The 22,860-nt window shown below is 42.9% G+C and overlaps 1 protein-coding gene across 3 annotated transcripts in view; it reads right to left on the bottom strand.

The window, feature by feature from the left end:
• Window positions 1-2,715: 2,715 nt before the first annotated feature.
• Window positions 2,716-22,860, bottom strand: part of LOC147027467 (uncharacterized) — a 127,844-nt gene continuing 107,699 nt past the window's right edge. For all 3 annotated transcript variants that reach the window (XM_085876908.1, XM_085876909.1, XM_085876910.1), the window contains 4 exons: window positions 22,156-22,360; window positions 21,955-22,053; window positions 14,753-14,858; window positions 2,716-8,199 (listed from right to left, as the gene is read on the bottom strand). In XM_085876908.1, coding sequence (XP_085733034.1) covers window positions 5,070-8,199; window positions 14,753-14,858; window positions 21,955-22,053; window positions 22,156-22,360 — 3,540 coding nt within the window. In that variant the 3' untranslated portion in view covers window positions 2,716-5,069. The remainder of the gene's footprint in view (window positions 8,200-14,752; window positions 14,859-21,954; window positions 22,054-22,155; window positions 22,361-22,860) is intronic.

Here is a 22,860-nt window from a genome sequence, read left to right on the forward strand (position 1 = left end):
TTTCAAATGGTAGCCGAACGGATCCAAGAGGAGAAAAGCCGTATGGGAGAAGACAGCACAGCTCGATTGTTGTACCAGCACATGGACATGGATAGACTTAGTCCGTGCCTTCTTGCGATCAGAGAGAACTAGGAACTGGAATCTGCATCTGGACACATTGGTCAATATGATGGCATTCATGGCAGCTTCGGGGCATAACTTGTACGTCAAATCCCCGAACATCCATCTAAAAACCATGTACAAATTGTAGGAGCAGCATCCCCTCGTTTTTGAAAGCTTTGTTCATACGTATCTCCAGGTTGTCCATAGGATAGATCAATACTGGGCAGGGCTTTCACCTGACCTTGTCATCAAATGGATGTTGATGAGAAGCATCAAGAGACGACAGGTGGTTTGACGCGAAGAAGAGGCAAGACTGAGACACAGCGTTTGGTATGGGTCATGTCTAGCCCAGTCACAGCAGAAATAAACATTGACACGCAGGAGTTGACAAACGTGAGCTATCCGACCGGTAAACAACCATAAAGATCTTTCCCAAACAAGACAAAATAGAGACACTTCTGATACCTCAAAAATACTTGGCTTACTCAGACCAACGAGTCCATTCTCTGAAAGTGAACATCTCCAAATTATTGGGAATGGTGTGACAGCTCAAAGTTCTGTAAACATTGTCAGTGCTAAGGACATTGGTAGCAATATTCTGAAGGAAATGGATGGGAAGAATGTGATCGGCTTTACCTTCCAAAATAAATCACAGGCAATAACAATGGGATCGAAATCAATTCTGAAAATAAGTGATGGTGAAACAGTCCAAATCAACCCACAGTTGCTATTCCCAAGGCTCGCCATTGCTGGGACGCAGGCAGAAGAACTATCCAAGGTTTTCAAATTTGAATTGTGCGGATATCCTCCCGCCCTCTTTGATTCAAAAGAGGTGCTTCTTTCTGCCAACAAGCTCCAAATCGCCAAACCAATATGGGTTGCTTTCCCTCCTGAGGATGGACCAGGCCAAGATTGTCTATATGTCTTGGATGGAGGTGCTCTTCTTCCGAGAATCCCTTGGGAGATTGGCAAGACATGACGATATCGTGAAATGCGACACCAGCTACATACAGAAGAAGTGTGGAAAGTCTGTCATAGTATTTGATGGTTATGATGACACCATCAACAGAAGATGGTAAACTGTACTTCATGCTGGAGTCAAAAAAGTGTTCTTCCACATTCCACAAGTATTTGAACGTGAACAAAGCAAGATAAATCCTTGGGGACAATGTCAACCGTAACATTCTGTTTGTCCATGCGATAATAGGATGTGGCACAACTTCAAGGATGTTCAGGATAGGAAAATCTGTGTCACTTGGTTTGATTCAGGACAATGCCAACTTCAGAGAACATGCGGGTGTATTTCTGAATTCAAAGTCAATGCAGGACAAAATTGTTGCAACAGGAGAAAAAGCAATGGTCTACATATACAAGGGGGGAGGAGATGACAATCTGAACGCAATGAGGTTGCAACAATTTCAGGTGCAAGTGACACTGAGGAAAATGTCAATACATCTTTGCAATCTTCCACTGATATCAGCCACAGTGAACTTCCATAGCCTTCGAGTGTACCACCAGGTTCAGGAATGGATGGGCAATTCCTTAACTCCAGAAGTGTGGGGATGGGAAATATGCAAATTCAGGCTGATTCCTATTCATACACACCAGGATCCTGCACCAAAGTCACTCCAAGAACTTGTTAGATGTCACTGTAAATCCGGTTGTCGTACCATGCGGTGTAAATGCAGGCGTCAAGTATTTGATTGTTCAATGGCACGTTCAGAATGCAGAGGGGTTTGCGCACACATGACTTCAGCAGGGGGAACATGACAATGACAGTGACTTAGATGCACGAGTTGGTCGTGTGAAAATATCCAGGTGATTGTGGAAGTTATACAAACAAAGACGTTCAAGGGTATGGGTGTAGGGCTTCACCGGCTGAATTTGAAAATTGGGACTATTATGCCCCTTCCTTGCATAACAAACTGCAATGGATAATTGTTTACGTTCATGATATCCTGCGTTACTTCGGTAAGCAAACCTGTTCAACAAATGCGGCACCCTTCTCTCTTGTGTCTTCACGTTGTCATCGTTCATTGCAAGTAATGTTGTAAAGAGGGACAATCACCAGTGCGGAGAATTGTGATGGGTTTTGCACTTGTATCTTACACCTGGTGATTTAAAGTATTGCATTGTATCAACGAAATGCTTTGGTTGTACCCAACGAGTGGGAATTCACATTGAACTTTAATTCACTTTTGTTTTCGAAAAACAGAGTTTGGTCTTTCCTTTTGCATGTGACATTTTTCATGGCTGCCAAACCTTGCAGGCTGGTGACCCGCCTACGTTAACTTGTGACACTATAGATATGTCAAATTTGCATGTTCACCTGAAACCCCTTTGATTGTGACCTTAAATGACATATTTCAACTGTTTCAATTGGTATTGTAAGGTTTTTGAATAATTCATATGATGTTTCACAAATTTTAGTGCATATTCGGTTATTGTGGATATGTTGTAAATTACAATGTATGCATATATAATATGGACAGGGTCTGGAGTATGGTGGTACCCCCCGTGGGGCTTCAAACACTCACTGTTAGTGGTTTAACATTGTTCCTAATAAAGAAACCATGGAAGAGACATCAAATTTAAGGAGTTCGTATCTCAAAATCAAGTTTGTGCACCTATTTATTTGTAGGCACTGGGCAGTTGCATTTAGGGGTAAGGGTACCCCAAGTAAGGGTATAACCATTCACACTATCAGCTTAAGAATTGTTTCATCTGAAAGATCATCCTCAAAAACGTTGGTGCAGACATAAAATGTATGCAAACAGTTTGATTATTGACCAAGATATCCAAATAAAAGGTTTGGGGTGGAGGCCCACAGACTCATAAATTCTGATCCTGAAAAACCCATGTTCCACCAAATATATAAAATTACATTTCGGATATATCATGTACAGTAAATGACTCGAATGAACAACAAAAAACCCCCATGAATGATTGCTCTTGCAATTTGTCCTGCATCAAACTGAAATTTGACCGGACAAATGACGATTCGTCAATGTGTGTGCCGTCCCTCGGATGGACGTTAAATGGGAGTCTCATCTCCCTGCATTCGTTGGTGAACGTTAAAGATCCCATATGGTGTTCTTTGCGAAGAGTAGTCGAGCTATCAAATTACTAATTCCTGCCCTAAGCAGCAAAGCTGCGTCCTCAGCCAATGATGCTCCCCCGCAGTCTTGTGCTGTTCAGGAACAAAGAAGAAGATTTAACTCAATACCCTACAATTGAGAAATGGGTCCAAAATGGAGGTGGAGATGAAGATGGAGGTGGAGGTGAAGATGGAGGTGGAGGTGAAGATGGAGGTGGAGGTGAAGATGGAGGTGGAGGTGGAGGTGGAGGTGAAGATGGAGGTGGAGGGAGAAGTGGAGGTGGAGGAGGAGATGGAGATGGAGCATCTTTATGATAATGACCCTGAGGTTAAAAATGCATCCTTTGTGTAATAAAAGCTCATTTCTTATTTGTATCTGTGAACATTTACAAACAAGATACTTGGATATGTACAGGAAAATACAGTGCAAGGAACTTGGACACAGGACAAGACCATTTGGCCTATCAAGAATGCCAGGCTTTATCAGGCCAAATGATCGTACGAGACGTGTTCAAGGTTTGACGAGCATTTGTTATTGTTGAATGTAGACGATATCAAAATAAAAATTTGATGCCAATATTTTGTGTGACGATATTGGTTACCCTAAGCCAATGATACAGGAAGGGATATCAGTGCTGTTCAAGCCGACGTTCAAGTTCAAGCCGACGATGGTGGCGACGATGGTCACGTGTGCGATTAATCTGATGCGTTTCATCAACTTCCTTCAAAATACAACATCAACGTAGCCGATATTCACTGTCTGCACAATTTGTGAATTTGTGTCTTTCACAGATTTAGATAAAATATACAATGAGTTCCAAAATGGCCATCAATTAATGAGTGACAAACTTCTGCCACTCAAGCAAACATTAATCATGTCAGGATAGATAATGTTGGACAATCGTCGGATTAATATTTTTGAAATTGTCGAAGAATTTGACGTAAGTGTTGAAACAATCATTCATTCATTCATTCATTCATTCATTCTCACTTGATATTAAATGAGGTAAAATTAGCTTGTGGGCAACAAAGGATTTCATGCTTCTTGTGTGGCCATCGCAACAGGGCTCCTGGAACACTACCAGAAGGAGGGAGATCATTAAATTGACAAATGTAAGATCTGATTCCATCATTTCACCAGTCAAAACCAGCCAGCATGAACTGGAGACATTCTTGGTATTCCTCTTCTTCTACTTGATTAAGTCTTAATCCGAACAGTTAGCGGTCGGCTGGCTACTCGGATCCACCTTCTCCATTCTCCTTTGTCTTCTGCATCTTCTGTTTTTCAATGACTCGTTCTTCAAACACTCCCCAGCATCAAATCAATTCAAGGTTCAGCCATCAGCCAGGAAGCTCATGCCAACAGAGTTTTTGGAACTAAACAGTTCAATTCATGCGACACTTCTTGATCGTAGCTGAAACCATCGATGCACAACACGGTGACTTGTTACACAACTAATGAGGCAAACAAGATGCAGATGGGCAGGTATGCTGTGTATCAGGAGGTGACTCTTTACTACGAACAAGTCGAGAAGTTCTAATTCATCACCATACAAGTCCAGACTCATCACGATACATCAAAGGGACAAATGGGAACATCCAACAAGGGGGATACCTCGAGGTGCAGGTGAGGTTTAATGAAGTCCTCGGTAATTTTCGATTTTCTCGAATAAATGGTCCGCATCAACCTTGAACACGTCTTGTAAAACACACAACACAAAACATGCAAAGCTAAAAAAAAATCAATTTGAATAGTGTGTAATGAATGCACAGCAACATGAGCAGTATACCAAGGAGATGAGCAGTTGGTCAATAACAATAATTGAAGATATAAAAAGTACGATGTCAACAATATCTCAATCATGACCATTTAGCGAGATCCGGCAGTGATCGCCTCATCCATAAGATCATCGTTTATGTCGATCACTTCCGGGGATGGGCGGAAGGTCAGACTTGAAGTGGAAAGAGGAGATTTGCAAAAGACAGAGGATGCTTTTTTATCCCTATCTTTTTCTACGTCTGAAATGCCATCCTTTTTTTGTTTTCCTTGCTGTGTATCGCACAAAAATCTGCTTCCAATAACAACGTCCTCCTCGATACTTCCATCTATTTTAGGCCGGCTTGCCGGCACATCCGGACGAACGACGAGTTTCTCCACCGGCTTTGGTGTCGGACCTCTATGCTGTAATGACACGTCAAAGCTGTTACCACCACCTATGGGTCTCAGCGATGCAGTCTCTCCAAACTTCGGTGCAGGCTTCTGCTTGAGTCCAGCAGGAGATCCTCTGCCATCTGATTTTGACATACCACTCATCGCTGGACTATTCTTGACATCATCCAGCCTTCTCACCGAATCCACAGGGCTCTGCTGAATGCCTCTATTCTCAGGTCTGTCTTTCTTATCTCTTTTCTGCTCATCAGACTGAGACAGCAGCTGTTTACTTTGAGAAGATGATGTGCTACTGCTCGGTACCCTTTCGTCTGATCCTCCGGCATTTGAAGCTTTATGCTTGAGCTTGTCGATAACTGCAATGAGTGAAGACGAATGACTAGGTGATCGGCCAGTTTTTGGAATGCTTTGGGGAACTGAGCCTGGAATGGGCATGCTTGGACTGGTTACCTTGTATGCGGTGGGAGCTACAGGTACAACTGCCCTTGCTGTAGTAGGAAGTGTCGGGGACGATATTGTGGTCATAGTGGGCAGGGGTCTTGATGAAGCAGATGCTGTGGTTGTCTTTGCTCCTTGGTAAGATCCCGGACTGGATATATTTGAGGTGGTTACAATGTTGGAGCTGAGTCCCTTGATCTTTGTCATAGGATTTGCCAGCAGCATCTTTGATCCTGGCATTCGGTCGGAGGTGTTCACCTGCAAGCCTCGTGTATGTGACGGAGAAGAACTGGAACGGCCAGTGCTGACAGATGAACTAAGGGGTGGCGTTTTCGGTGTTGGTTTTATCTTGACGTTGCTGCTGGAAATGGGCTTGCTGGTCTGCGACTGTGACAAAGGACTCTTGGAAAACCCAGTGTTCTGCCCCAAAACAGGCTTTGTGGTGAGTGCACCCACAGGCAAAGGTTTTGTGTTCTTAATTTTTGCGACCAATTGAGTGCCCTGCTTATTGGGGGATGCAATGCTGGAGGAGGCCGAGGATGGGCTTTTTCCAGAACCAGAAGAGCCAGAACTATTGCTTTGTCCTCCCAATGTAACTTTCTTGGTTGATACCTGTATTGTGATTTTAAGTGGAGCTGCTGTACTGGAAGAAGTCTGAGAGCGACTGTGGGAAGGAGATGACGTGCCTAAAACAAGGCCAGAATTTGAACGTCCCTCACCATCACGATCTTTCTTTTTCTTTTTTGGAGGCTTATCCTTCTTGGGTCTCTCCCCAGAAGCATCTCGACTTCTCTTTAGTCCTCTTGATTCCTCCTTACCCCTGCCTGCCATTGAAGACACCTGAGGGTGAATCTTAGGAAGAGAGCTCTCCAATTGGTTAAAAAGTGGGAAAGACGCCGCTAAGAACTCAGATATATTCCCAGTTGATGCTCCCTCGTTGCTAGTTGGCATACTTTGATGTTTTTCAGATCCTGCAGCATCCGAATCAAAATGGGAAAGACCAGCAGTATTTCCTTCTACAAAAATCCCTGGATTTTCTGATGCTGCAGCTCCAAAGGCAGAGAAGGTATAATTAACCTGTGACAATTTGCGATCTCGGTTCACTGGATGCTCAGAGCCAGAGAGAAGATCAGGTAGGCTGTTGTCATCACTATCTCCAGAAAAAACATTTGCATCCAACGGGGAACCAAAATCATCCACCGTGCTACCAGGTTGTAAATTGAATAACAGTTCTGGCACCACGGGTGAGTCACACGATTCTGTTCGACTGGGCTGCAGTGAAGATTGGTTTGATTTACAGGAAAGGCTTGCACTCTCGGTCCCACTTGTACAGGGTTGCCATGAAAACTCTGACAGGATGCTGGATAGGTCTTGCTCCAAACCAACACTCCCACTCCCTCCACCGTCTGCCTGTAACTGACCAACCATAGGTTTGGACTGTGGGCTTTGCATAGCCAGAGAAAGTCGACCTGCTAAAACTGCTGCGCCAACCGGAGAGCCATCTGGCATATCAAACTTTAAGGGATCTGTAGAGGATGCAGTCGTCAGTCCATCTTCACCCTCCATGGCCGAGAGTTGTCGATTGAATTCATCCTCCGATTGCATGTCTCGCGGTGAACGGTTTATCAGCTTCCGTTTGCGTTTCCAGGAGAGTGGTGATGACGGCTCTCCAGAGACAGACAGTCCAGATCCTGGGACTGAAATGCTGTGAGGTGATGTAGGCACCGAGGGTGTGGGTACACCATAAATTGATGATGCAGATGACACCACAGAAGTTGTGGATAGTGGTGGAGTAGTATCTGTTGCAACACTGTCTCTTAGTAGAGTCATGAGCATCGGGTGCGTCTTTGTGCTTGATGGGGATGGTGTAGTAGGTGTATTCAATGTTGCAGGGGTCTGCGTAGACTGTGATGCTCCCGCACTCACCCCAGGAGCAGGAGTACTCCCGGATGTACCAGGAATCAGTAGGCTGGTCAAAATGGGATTCTGTGCAACTTTACAGAACTCTGCATCTCCATGGGTAGAAGGTGCAAGAGGGTGAGACCCAGTACTTGTATTGGGAAACAGGGACATGGGGGATGTAATACCTGCCCCATTAATTCCTACTTCAGCTCCAGAATATGCAGGGCTAGCATGAGTGTGCGGGATGGGTGGCTGTTGTGGTCCTGATTTACCATACATGTCAACAGAAGGTAAGATAGCACAGTGTGGGACCTCCGGTGTCGGTGGTGCGTGCGCTTTGTGTAGCTCCTCAAGCGTAGCGCTAAGATTGGAAGCAAGCGCCGCCAGAGCGCGGCGTGTCTCTGCAGTATTGCTCGGACGAACAGGACATACTGGAGCAGTCTCGGCTTTCTTGTACAGAGCTCTCATTGTCACGGGCAGAGACACACAGCTAGCAAGAAAGAAAAAAGACTTTCAAACAAACAAGGTAAAAAAAGAACAGTGATAAAAATATAAGAGAAATAAATAAGAGCATTTTCAGATGAACAATCAACTTTATGATGAAAGTGTGTGTCATGCTTCAGCAGAGTCAAATTACATATACAGTAAACCCTCAAATATTACAGGTTTCGACCAATCACGGGCAACCTATTGTGTTCCAATTTAGTTATCGCGGTGTTTGATTTTGGCCAATCGTGGTTTTTGAGCCAAGAAGAGTCATTGTTTGCATTCGCGTGTGTGATTACTTGTCATTATGAGCCTTTTGTTGCCTCTCGTGCAATCAGCTCACCGTTCATGGTAGTCATCAGAACAGCATACAGGAATGAACCTAAATTTACTTATGAATTTTTATCGAACAGGAAATGACACATGGAGATCATGTTGTACGAGATCAACAAGATCTAGTCGACACACAACAGTTAATAATATAATGGCACGCAAATGTAAAACTATGGACAATATTAATCGTGCCAAAAAGTCTGAGACAGGAAATCAAAACAAAGATGATTACTGCACCGTAGTCCCAAGAAAGAAGTCAGACGTAACAATGCAAGGGGAAATTTTGGAGCGTGTCACAATGGAAAAGGATCTGGGAGTGGTGATAGGGGAGGCAGCACAGTGCCAGGCAGGTATAGGTAAAGCAAAGAGGGTTTTAGGTTGTATTCGGAGGGGGATCAAATATAAATCAAAAGAGGTGGTGTTAACATTGTACAGGAATTTAGTGAGGGCCACATCTAGAATATTGTGTGCAGTTTTGGTCACCACAGTTATGGAACGACATAGATGCCATGGAGAGGGTTCGGCACAGGGATACTTGATTGATTCCGGGCCGAGCTAGACTCAGCTTTGAGGAGCGGCTGAATGAGAAAGGGCATTATGCACTAGAAAGGAGGCGGTTACAAGGAGATATGACAGAGATGTTTAAGATAATAAAATGTATCGACAAAATAAGTACAGATGAATTATTCAACAGAGTAGACAGTGATAGAACTAGGGGCCATAGCTTGAGAGTAAAGGAGAGTTAAGACGGTAGCAAGGCAGGGGTCTTTCACTCAGAGAGTAGTTAATGCATGGAATGGTCTCCCTGGAAAGGGAGTGGCAGCAGAAAAAATAGATAAGTTTAACTTAGAATTAGATCGGTACCTGGAAGTTACGGAGATAGAGGGGTATGGGGATGTTGACAGGACTTTTACGTAGTTTGAGTATTGATGGGTGATTGTGTTCATGTGTACGGAGTGCTGTTGGTGGGGTTCTTGTCAAGAAGGGTTGTGTGGTTGATGTTGTATGTTTTAACCAAGCCCATGCCCCCTCCTCTGAGGGGAAGAAAAGAAAAAAAAAAACTATAAAAATTAATATAAAAATAAAAAAAATTCTTTCATTGATTAAAAATTTTTTTTGCATTTTCTTCTTTGGATCTTATGTAGATAAATTAGTATGGTGTTCACACAGGCAGGATGGGCTGAATGGCCTCCACCTGTTAGATTTCCTTGTAATACACACACGTGCACACACACACACACACACACACACACACACACACACACACACACACACACACACACACACACACACACACACACACACACACACACACACACACACACACACACTGTACTGGTAAGTACTTACAAAAGTTATTTTATTTGAAGTTGTAACGTTAACTTATAAGCAATTTACTGATTTCCTAACTGCCCGGATCATCAGCTGGGCACCATTTATCATCAAGGTTTCGATCCTTTCACCCCAGAACCTCTCCAAACAGCGGATCCACAACCCCGGTCGACAGTCCATATCAGTAGATTACTCAACATCAATGAACCCACAACCTCAAAGTTGTGTCCAGACGAGTCAGTCAACACAGCAATGCAATATCCTTTTTCAAACTTATTTCAATTATCACTATTATTTAAAGCATTAAAGTATGACATTGCGCAAAAAAATGAGTTGTTAGATACATTGGCAAGAAGTGAAAGTGCAGCATTTGTGGGCTGCCATTACCGGATCAATGAATCAACTGTGTGGTAAATGCGAGTCAAATATCCGTGCAAGTGTTCCTGCAAGTAAAGTGCAAAGGCGTCATTCCAGTCCCGTGATCCTCTTATTGAAAGGATCGAAAAAGAGCTCAATATTTGGATCGAAGATCAAACAGAAAACAATGCCTTTGAGTGGACCAGTGTACGGGAGAAATCATTGTGCATTTACCTTTTTGAGTGGACCGGTGATACCGGAGAAACAATTGTGCATTTATGATTTACCCTTTTGAGTGGACTTGTGATATGGGAGAAATGCAGATTTACGAATGATTCCACGAGGCACCTGGGACTGAGCTGATCCAACAGCCATCGCAAGTTCTCCATCCAGATCTTTCTAACTTCCACCCACCCTCTCACCCCATAGCAGCATTATCATCATCTGCGAGCTAAGTCTTGTGTTTTCTATTTACGGCAGAGTACAGTTGGAACAGTACATAATATGTTTACCCTCACCCACCTCGCCGTTTTGTAAAAATCACCTTGCTGTTTTGGAATACATTAAAAAGGGAAAAGTCTTGTGTTTTTGTTTATGAGCCCATCTCAACGGGATACAGGGTTTTGCAATCACTTCTGTGCGTGTCTATCTGGGCTGTAACTTTTTTTTTTTTTTACCATTTGAGCTTTTGTCATCAAATTTTCAACAAAGCTTTATTATTAGAATATGGAGAAGACAAATGAATAATTTTGTTAAAAGGTCACAGGTCAGCATCACCTAAAATCATAATTTCCATCCAATTCACCTGAAAATCATACAGTATTTACCATTTGGGCTTTGTCATTAAATTTTCAACAAAGCTTGATTATGAGAATATGGAGAAGAAAAACTAATAATTTGGTCTAAAGGACATGGTCGCATAAAATCATCATTTTCATCTGACTCACATGAAATTTGAACAGGGTTTGCATTTTGGGGGCAATGAAGCTGATTGCTTTTGAGGTCAAAGGTCAAGATTGCCTGAAATCATAAATTTTTTTTTAGCTGCTTTCGTCATGTTTAGCATACATAAGGAGAAGAAGAAGCAGAAGAAGAAGTAGCATGATTACAAAGAAGACGTATACGGACTTTGCATTTTCAGATGTTTTCTAGTTTTATACTGTTTATTGAGTAGTCGATCTAGTCGGAAAAAAAAAAAATTATTATAATTTTTTTTTGAGATTTGTTCTTCCCTTATTATCAGTATTTAAAATGGCGATTTCAGTTAATACAATGGCGATTTCGATGAAACTTGGTTGGTAGGTTCATACCATGACCTAGTTGTGTGCAAATGAGAACCGTTGCTATGGACCCATCCGTTTCCTAGCAACGGGACTTTGAAATTTTTGAAAAATCATAAAAAATTAATTTTTTCGAAAATCAAAAATCGGGCCACGAGCGACTGTGGGCAGTACATTCAGCCATATTGTCAAAAAATTCCAGCCAGATCATATGAAAACTGTCGGAGAAGATAGACTTTCAATGAACCCTGGTCGAAAACAATTAAAAAACGAAGTTCGTTATATCTCAGAGACTATGAGTCAGATATACATGAAACTGGTATGGTAGGTTCATGGTATGTCCTAGTTATGTGTGAGAAAGAACCGTTGCTATGGACCCCTCTGTTGCCTAGCAACGGCCGAAAAACCTCTAAATGTGGGGGTATTTTAATGAAAAAACAATCTGCAGCATTAACCCTTGAAGCTAGAATCATGAATTTTCTTGTGCTTAATCCTCAGGTCATTCCCCCATCGAACGGGCCCATCGCGTCAGGTTCTATTGGGTAGGCGACTACCCATGTCCGCCTACTGGCTTGTTTAATTTACATGTGTATTTCAATGTTCACATCATGCATTATGCATTGTTACGGTTTTGGAAACTTACCCCCAGGGAAGAGTGAACATGGACACGCAGGAGACTCAAGGATCAGTTATTTTGTGTCTATATATAGATAGATAGCCCTTGATCCCTTGTCAAAGGGTTGTTCGGGGGGGGAGGGGAGGGTGTGACATGCGTCGGTTAGTTTGTGTTTCCCCATTGTGATGTCTTCCTCCCGCCACCACCCACTCCCTAGTACTCCTTTCAACCTTTCTTCCTTCATCCCCATTGGTCCGTTCTCTCCCCCTCTGTGACTTTCAATCTCTCCTTCTTTAAGCCATCGTTCTGTTCAAACCCTCTGCTGCTTTCAATCTTCCCTCCTTCACCCCATCAGTCTTTCCTTCGGCCCTGCGGCCATTCGGTCGTCCCTTGGTCCGGCGGAATCCCTCTCCGTTTTCCCTCCATTCATGCATTACTTAATTGGGCACGTTTGATCTGTCCGTGGTCGTCAATTGTTCGGGCCAATCGGATTACCTTCACCGCATGGGACTGTGTCCATTCTCACATGCATGTTCATGGCACAAAGCACAACGCTTGGTGTTCGTGGTTTGCGGGACGGCGATTCTCGCATGTGAAACAGTACGGACAGTGCAAAGGACATTTTGCGCATGCAGGGAAAGGCTAAGGGCTCTCGTCTCGGCCTTGGGCGCGTGAAGGGAGGGGTGGGGGCTGCGTTGAAAATAGTCAGAAAATGACATGGCATTTTCCACAGGCTGCATCATGGAACCGCCCCCCATCAGATGCACACCAATTGGGGACAGGCTCACATGAGTCGAGAGGAAGCGATTAGGAAGAGAAAGAGGACACAAGTGCAGGAAAGGAGGCTCGTATTAGCAAAGTGAGATTAGGAGGAGGAAGAGGAAAGGAGGATCACACGATCAAGGTGAGAGGAAGGAGGAGAACAAGTGCAGGAAAAGAGGCTCGGAGGAGACGAGAAAGAAAGCTTGTCCTGAGAGGAGAGAACCTGAGAGGAAGAGAAAGAGGCGCAGAAGGATCAGAGATGGAGAAAGCTCAAGCGAGGAAGAGAAAGAAACCAAGAAGGACCGAGAGTTTTTAGGGTAGTGTGGAAAGCCTAGAACACAGTTTGGTTTGTGGGGAGCTGCTGGACATGGGGCCCAGCAGAAACGGAGTTGCTTGCATCTGGCATATCTGGGACGCCAGAGAGGACTCGCCTACTGGGTCTGGGCACTTCAGGGACACAGCTCCATGTCCCATTGCACGGCATCCCTACTGCCCATCCTCCCCATCCTTTCCTCTGCATTCTCTCGTATATTTGAGTTGGCGCAGCCCCGTCAAGCTCTGTGAGCTGAATAATAAAAGAAAAGACCCTACTTTTCTTTTCTCTTTATTTTCTTCTCAAGTCCTTCTTGTTGTATTCTTCTCCCCTGATATGAATGATGGACATATGTCCTTTGTGTCAGTAATATTGAATAAGAATGAATACGTGCTATGGTTTAAATCTGCTCTTATGTGCCTTTTGCTTTCTTTCCTGTAAATCCTTCCTTTTAAATGATCGCTTGATTGTGTGTGTAATAAATAATTGTCTGTTGTTATTTCCAATCTGTCTTGGTTGTCTTTTCCTTTATTGGTCCGACACAGTGCACAAGTGTAGTTATACGGGAAGTTGCACCCCACTTGATTTGCTCTGCTTGCCAGTGCGTACTCGCAGCTCCACTCGGCTGCACCTGATCCAGTGAGTAATTGGAGTACGCATCGAGGGCACGAGACCCCCCTCCCCTTGGTGCAGCTGTCCATAGGTAAGGTATCACGTGGAGTAATGTAACCCTGCTAGGATTGGAGGTACCAATGCGTTCGTGGTTGCTTAGCAACTCGCTGGCATTTGTATTTTACATGTTTATTAGCTCGTCCCCTGCGCAGCAGAAGATGGGGTTTTGCAATCACTTCAGTGCGTCTGTGTGTCTATCTGGGCAGTAATTGTTTTTTTTTTACCATTTGAGCTTTTGTCATCAAATTTTCAACAAAACTTTATTATGAGAATATGGAGAAGACAAATTAACAATTTGGTCAAAAGGTCAAAGGTCAACGTCACATAAAATCACCAATTTTCATCCAATTGAACTGAAATTTTAGGAATCGGCAAATTGGGTCATCATTGAATTGGTTCACCAATCAAAAGATGGAAGCTGATTGTTTTTTTGAGATTGAAAGGTCAAAGGTCAAGGTCACCGAAAATCATAAAAAAAATTTTTTTTAGCTGTTTTCATCATGCTTAGCAAACAGAAAGAAGAAGAAGAAGAAGAAGTCTGAATACAAAGCAGACACAGACAGCCTTTGCATTTTCAGATTCTTTTAAGCTTCAATTGTGATGTGTTTATTTCTGGCTGCCATCGATCTTTCTCTATATTTCCTCGAAGCCCAGCAGCCAAAACCCCTTTTTCCCATTGGCCCTTTGGTTTTAACTATCGCGACATTTTCCAGGAACCTAACCCCCATGATATTCGAGGGTTTACTGTATTAACATTAAAGATTTACAACATTGATACATTATCAGCCACAGAATTGTGTTCAAGGAATAAAGCAATATACCAGGATGATGCTACTGAAACAAAACAAATTGTGTGTGGTACACCGTGCAATCAAATTGCTCATTTTCTTACCGCTGCAGTATCCGCGAGATGTAATCATCACCACATATTGGTCCATCCACCGGGCTTGTGAAAAGCTTTCCGCTCAGCTGGCCCTGGTTGGAAATCTCGACCAAAACTGCACAGCACAATGAGCAAGAAGGTCCCGCATACATCTGAAGTCCCGATTCATTAGATGCAGTGGGCTCGTTCAAAACATTGCTGACTATGTGGTTATGTTACAGTGGGTGACCGACCGAGCAGTTTAAACGCAAAATGGAGATTTGTATAAAAACAGCACGAATGCAACATCTTACAACAAAATACACCAAGGTGATGTCTTTCTGTACATAGAGTCCAGAGTTAATGGAAGAGTTGTAGAACAGAGCCTGGAATGTCACCAAGCCACAGTTTAGAGTCAGAAAGATAACTATATCACAGTGAGTGGCAATTCCCTCGTGCCGAGTGGCATGGATTGCAATCTGCAATTCGGTGAAAAGAATGAACTTCGATGTCCTTTGCATCATATAATAATTTACTCCGATTTGATTGCTTTAAAAAAAAAAAATTTGGGGATAGCAGGTGTACACAATAAGCCGTGGAATAAGGAGTGAGGAGCAGAGGAAACCTACAATGAGAGTTGGGTTAGGTAAGGGTAATGGGTGTAAAAAAAGATTATGGGTAGGGATTTTGGAGGTGGTGGTGCACTTTCACATGACACGAGGTGAAAACATAACGAGAAACAAGTCGTGGTACATTCAAAGTACTGCACACCACCCCTATGCCAAATAAATAAATAACAAATCCTCCAGCGTGCGACATCGCTGGAGCACCTTCAGTGCCTGGCGATGCTGCCTTGCAGCACATCGAGTCAGAATTGGGAGGGAGCGGTATACAATAATTGATTGATTATTGGATTAATTGCATAATTAAAATAAATAAAAATCGTAAAATAATTAACTTCTCAATCAATTGCCGATAGCATACCGAAACCACCACTGTTTCATCCAATACAAATCTGTAACATTTTGAAAATTAAGTAATTTATCCAAAAAATAATTAATTAATTGATTAATCAAAAACTCAAAAAATACTCTTTATAGCCAAATCACTTGTTCACTGTCGTGTCCAAATATCAGCTTCCTAGCTCAAAAGGTGCCTGAGATATTGCCTAGATGAGAAAGAAAATAAATAAGGAATTAATAAATCGATAATAATAAAGTAATTAATTAATTGATTGATTCATCAAAAACATTTAAAAAATACTGTTTTCGCCAAAGCACATTTTCACTTTTGTCCCCAAATGTCAGCTTCCTAACTCAAAAGATGGCTGGGATATCGTCCGGACTAACAAGAAAGAAAATAATTAATCGATTAAACAATAAATAAAAATACCCTTTAGAACCAAATCACTTGTTCACCGTCGTGTCCAAATATCAGGTTCCTAGCTCAAAAGGTGCCTGAGATATTGCCCAGATGAGAAACAAAATAAATAAGTAATTAATACATCGATAATTATTATTATAATAATCAAGTAATTTATCAATTAATTGATGAATCAAAAAATAAAACAAGCAGTCGTAGACTGGTACTTACAAAATCGTCAACTTGACCTCTGACCTTGTCTAATAAAAGCTGTCTCTAGAGAAGGTAGCGACGCAAACCAGAAGTTTCTACAATGATTCTGTACCAAACCATCAAAATCGAATGTTTGACCTCACTGTGACCTTGACCTTTGACCGATTTTGACCAAAATCTAATCAGCACTAGCCATCACCCTCCTGAATCACGTGGTGCAATTTGACATTGGTAGCTTCTTCCGTTCTCGAGTTATCGTGCCTACAAAAACACACAAACACACACACAAACAAGCAAACACACAAACAGATGACGGAAGTCATCAATATACTTACGAAATCTTTAGATTTTGTAAGTAAAAAATATTCAAAGCACATCTTCACTCATGTCCCCAAATTCCAGCTTCCGCGCTCAAAGGATGGCTGAGATATCATCCGGAATAACAAGAAAGAAAATAATTAATCTCAAAAAATAGTTGGATTCCCAATCCAGTGACGCAATATGCAAATCTTGTTCAAATTTCAAGCCAATTGGATGAAAAAAAATGATTTTATGAATTTGACCTCAAGATGACCTGTGATCTCAAAATCAAAAGGCTTCTCAGTTGAAACCACCTCGACAACTTGGTAAAGTTTCATGATGATCGGTTAATGGTTGTGTCCTGTAGGCGATTGACAAACAGACAAACAGACAGAATAACAAAATTAACTGACCAACATACTTGAAAGAACTTTGATTTTGCAATTAACAAGGAAGCAAGAAAATGGAATAAAAACTGAGTACAGTACTCCCTTCCTTTGGCACCCGGCGGTGCAGTCATGCACCGACTGGATATGGAATTGGGACGCAGCGGTGTACAACATGGCACGTGAAAACATGATTTCACATATGACACATGAGATGAGGTCACATGACAAATGACACTAGGTGGTGCATGTCGCGAGGTGGTGGTGCACTTTCAACTTGGAAGCCCTGGTGGGAAGGGTGCGATTGAACAGCCTCGGGAAGAAAGTTCCATAAACGGGATAAAAGAGGATCAAAAGAGTTGAGGTGTGCAGTCAGCCTGGAATTTGGGAGTTTAACTGTTAGGGGTTACTGGAAGAACGAGTGCAAATGATGGCGAGCATTTTTGAACTCAGCGGGACCAAAAACCCCCAGGTGAATTTTTTTTAGCAAATTGTGAGAGGGTCAGGCAACAAACCACCCTTTTACTGGATGAGATGGCATTGAATTCCCCAATTCCAAAGCCTACTGAGCAAGGATGAAGAACAACTACTGTATTACAAAAAAGAACCAAATAAAGTAACAGAACAACATGAACAGTAACGTGTGGTACATGTTTTAGTGACAAAATGGAAAAGTGTTCCCAAAAATATCCGAATCAGCTGGATGTGGCACTCCAAAAGAGAGAGCAATACGATTACAGGAGCACTCACGTAACTCACTCAGTGTCAGTGTGTCACATGGATGGAGTATCAGTTTGTGAGGAGGCAGACATCGGCCAATCCTATGCACAGACGTTGACGCCCCTGGAATCTACTCGACTACAACAAGGATGTCGGGTGATAATATCGTTAGACAAGTGGGTATCAATATCGAATGGTGTACCTAATTATATTTTACAAATAAATTAACCAGACAACTGCCTTACACAATATAGACTGCCTCTCCTCAAATCTCCGAGAGTAAAGCTACTATACGGTAAACCCTCGTCCAACGCGGGGGGTCGTTTCCTCGAAAAACGACGCATTCAGCAAGACCGTGTTGCACAAGCTTTGGGACATTATGGGATAAACGGGGATCGGAGAATGTGGTCGTGGAGCGTAACATACGGACAAATATTTTGGACATTTTGTTGTTAATAAAAGCCTCATAGAGAATAAATAAATAAATAAATATATTTGTGGGGTGGGGGGGGGTTATTTGTTTGACTTTGCGGGGGGGCGGAGGTCATCGTTGCTGGTGCGCTCGTCACGGCACGGAAGGTGTACACAAAATCGCTGGATGCATTCCCTAAAAAACAGAAGTGCAAGATGATTCTTGAAAGACTTGAACCTGTGTGTGCTCTTGCTTCTTGGAGATGCACTTTACGCATTTTCTTGGAGACAAACCCTATTTTGTCAGCGATGAACACCTGTTCAGGGGCATCACCTGTTTCTATTGTAAGCTCAAGGAAGTTGGGTTTGAATGAATGGTGTGTATGGTGGACTTGTTCACATGATACACATGGACGACCAACACTGCACTCATCCCACCACACGACTTGTCGAAAATCACGATTTTCTCTGATTACACTGAACAACAAAAATTTTTTACTGGAGATGTGTAAAGTGATTTAGACTCATTTGGGTACGCTGATTTCAAAAATCATAACCGTTTTGCTGTATCACGTCAGGATTTTCAGTAACAGAAATATTCCCATTGCCTAGAAGTCAGGATTTCAATGAAATTTACAAAAATTCATTTATTCATTTATTTCATCATGAATGCTTCAAAATTATAGAAATTACAGAAAAACTCCACTAGAATGTAATTAAAAATGCTTTAGGCATTTGGCTTTGCGTTTGTGCTGCTCTGTGTCAGTTTCACGATGCAGGAACCAGCAGAAATCGCCCATCATGTTCGGGTTGTGCCGCCCTTGGTAACGCGTCTCCATGAGTGAAATCTCTTGGTGGAATCGCTCGCCGTGCTCGTCCGAGACTGCTCCCAAGTTGTCAGGGAAGAAGTTCAGGTGCTGGTGTAGGAAATGGATTTTCAGGGACATCCTGGAGCCAAGTTTCCTGAAGGACTCCAGCAGCTGCTGCACTATTTCTTCATAGTTGTCCGCGCGCTCGTTCCCCAAGAAGTTGTCCGTCACAGCTTTGAAGCTCCTCCACGCTGCCAGCTCTTTGGGGTTTAGAGTTGTCGGAAACGTTTCGTCCTTCATAATCTGTCGGATTGCGGTCCAACAAAGACACCAGCCTTGATCTCGGCCTCCGACAAGGTGTTGCCAAACTTTTCCTTGACTCCAAACCCACGCCCACGCCCATTCCCACGCAAATCCCATTTTTATATTCCCATATAAAAACCCACGCCCATTCAGATCCATTGCCCGTACAAAACTTTTCATCAAGCCGAGCTTTATGTGGAGTGGTGGAAGGAAAACCTTGGCTGGGTCGACAAGGGCGACATGCTTCACGTTGTGTCGACCAGGTACATGCTCTTTTCGCTCTTCCCAATCTTTCTTCGTCCAGTGATTCTTGTCGTCTCTGCTATCCCAGAGACAAAGGAAGCACATGTATTTCGTGTAGCCTGACTGCAGCCCTAACAACAGCGCCACCACTTTCAAGTCTCCGCAGATGTGCCAGTTGAAGTCATTGTACTTGATGGAATCAAGCAGCTGCCGCATAGTCTCATAGGTCTCTGTCATGCCGAACGCGTGAGCCAGTGGGACTGATGGTTTCTCGTTGCCATTGTGGAGCAAAACAGCCTTCAAGCTGTTCTTCCCGAGTCGATGAAGAGGCGCCAGTCTGCAGGATCGTGATCACACCCAAGTTCTTTCAACAGACCGTTGATGTCACTGCAGAATGTCATCGTGTCTTCCATCTCAAAGAACTCAGCCATGTCTCTGTGACGTGCTCTGAACAAGGATATCTTGGTGTTAGGTTCAAGTAGATTCCACTGCTGCAGCCTTGATCCAAGCAGCTCTGCCTTCGCCTTTGACAGCGAGAGATCTCTTACAAGATCATTTAAGTCTCCCTGGTTCAGAAGGTGTGATTCTTGAGTGTCGGGTTCAAAAGGTTCATCATCACCATCCTCTTCACCACTGCTTACAGCTATGTTCTGATCAGCTGGAGGTGTTGAAACGGGGTTCTCGTCATCATGCGGCACAGGTTTACGAGCAGAGACGCAGTCAGCGTACTTGATGTGACCTTTATTCTTCTTGTTGAAGCCGGCGATGCTTGTGCAGCAGAAATAACAATCATCATGATGATTCTGCGGCTCACGCCATATCATGGGCACCGCAAATGGCATGCTCGCGCGCTTGCCCACCAACCACTGAGTCAAGGTTGTGTGACAGCTTGTGCGGCAGATGTGTGGTGCCCAGCTCTGTTCTTGGTCCCCCACCTTACACCCGAAGTAGTGAAAGTAGGCGGCCTTCATTTTCACTGCTGTAGATATACTTCGCTGTTGATCTTTTTTGGTATACCGACCACAGACATAACAGAAGTTGTCAGGATGATTGGTACAGGAACGCCTACTCATCTTTATCTGAAAGAAAGAAATATAACACAAGTTAACAACAATTGTACGAAATAGACATGTTAAAGACATATGTAAATTTCATTGAAATCCTGACTTCTAGGCAATGGGAATATTTCTGTTCCTGAAAATCCTGACGTGATACAGCAAAACGGTTATGATTTTTGAAATCAGCGTACCCAAATTAGTCTTAATCACTTTACACATCTCCAGTAAAAAAATTTTTTTGAAATTTGTTGTTCAGTGTTATGTCATAACCTTATGGGATTTCTTCACTCCTTTACCACTTGGAGGGGCTTCACGTTTCAGTGCCATAGTATATTTCCATCCATCCATTGGGACCATACTCTGTGCAGAGCGTTGATGCTGCCAAAGCAGTCTCTTTAGCCATTGGGCACAATCCTGGACGGGTCGCCACTCCAACAACTTTCAACAACGCAGATACTATATTTGAGGGTACAAAATGTGGCTAAATAATGTTGAGTTGAAGAAATCTCCTGGGCACAAGCTCACTCGACCACGACACTCTACAGGCTGAAAAAAGCACAGGTGGGAGAAGATGGTGGGAGACCTCACCTCTCCGCATGACGTGGTAACAGCGCCACATTCGAACCTGCGAATCCCAAATTCAGACAAAGTTTTACGCACGTTCGGGAAATTAGCGTCACAATTATTCCCATGTGCGTACACAAATCCGCACTGTGAAAACCCGTGTTAGACAAGGGTTTACTCTCTACACTTTTACTACAAATTATCCTGTTGGTTTCACCAATAAACCATCAGGAAGTGCCTCTCACACACGATTGAGGCGGAGAGAATGAGGTAATTTCACAATGACGCAACGAGGTGTGGACCACTCTGTATTCTTCGATTTAATTAGTGGTTGGGGGGATCGTGACCAAAATCTAATCCACAACTGTGTATCAATATCTCAACAACTTTCAACAACTGTGTATTAATACATCAACAACTCTCACACAAGCTTGGTGTTGGCTTAGCGGTTATACGGTGGTGGCTTGGGATTCTAGGGTCCTAAGTTTGAGCCCAGTTGTCCCCTGAATTAACACCAGCGGGTTGACTCAGCCTGTCATCCTTCCGAGGTTGGCGAAATGAGCGCCAGTATATTGTTAATGGGGCACTGCATCAGCGGCATAGCCGCGCCCCCCCCAAAAAATGATGCAACCAGCAGCCAAAAAGGTAGCACACGATGGGAACAACTCTCGCAACTGTGTGTTAATATCTCATCAACTCTCAACAACTATGTGTCAATATCTCAACAACTGTGTATCAACATCTCAACAACTGGGTATCAATAAAATAAATTGTCACAGCTTTATACAAGTGAAATTTCATAAAGGAAGAGCATTTTTATACGAAAAACAAGTTTGGTGGATATGTTTGAGCTCCATGCTTACCACTGAGAAGGCTATCTTGCTTTGGGTGTTGGAAGGAAAATGTGAAAGAGCAATCAGTGACAGGACTAACTTCAAATTGAATTCGGTTGGACAGCTGATCTGCAGGAGAAAACATGTGCATGTTACGAGGTTACGTAAAAGATGAAACTTTATCATTAAATAGTACAAGGTAGAATTGGTACATAACAAACAGATACTTACTTGTCCAGGACAGGGGTTGGCCACGTATACAGCTTCCCAGCAGAGTGTTGAAGACTAGCTGTTGGCGTAATAACGCGAGTATGGTGGGCACGTGACTCGGGTGCACAAACGGGACCTTGGCAATGAGGCTGCCGTGGAATTCTTTGTTATTGTGCAGTAATGACACTGTGTTTAAGAAATAACAGTGTTGCTGGCCAGGAAGGTTCTGCAGTGAGAAAACAAATTGCAAGAGCAATATCGACAAACATCAAACAAAATAGTCGCAAGACAAAAACATGTGGATAAAGCGAATCAAAAGACTCAGATTCAAAAGATTGTACCAAAGGGGAGAGACAGAGACAGAGACAGAGACAGAGACAGAGAGAGAGAAAGAGAAAGAGAAAGAGAAAGAGAAAGAGAAAGAGAAAGAGAAAGAGAAAGAGAAAGAGAAAGAGAAAGAGAAAGAGAAAGAGAAAAAGAAAGAGAAAGAGAAAGAGAAAGAGAAAGAAAGAGAGAAAGAGAAAGAGAGAGAGAGAGAGAGAGAGAGAGAGAGAGAGAGAGAGAGAGAGAGAGAGAGAGAGAGAGAGAGAGAGACTTGACTTTTATATCCTTTTATTATAAAAGTATCAAAACACACCACAAAAAGCACGCTCCATCAAAACAAATTCAAAAATTTTTTTACAGCAAAAATAAATTAAACAAAAGCAAGACAAACAAGGAGGTATG

The sequence above is a fragment of the Eptatretus burgeri genome, chromosome 4 (genome assembly GCF_056783735.1).
Source record: "Eptatretus burgeri isolate ZD-2024b chromosome 4, Ebu_testis_v1, whole genome shotgun sequence".
Taxonomy (NCBI): Eukaryota; Metazoa; Chordata; class Myxini; order Myxiniformes; family Myxinidae; genus Eptatretus; species Eptatretus burgeri.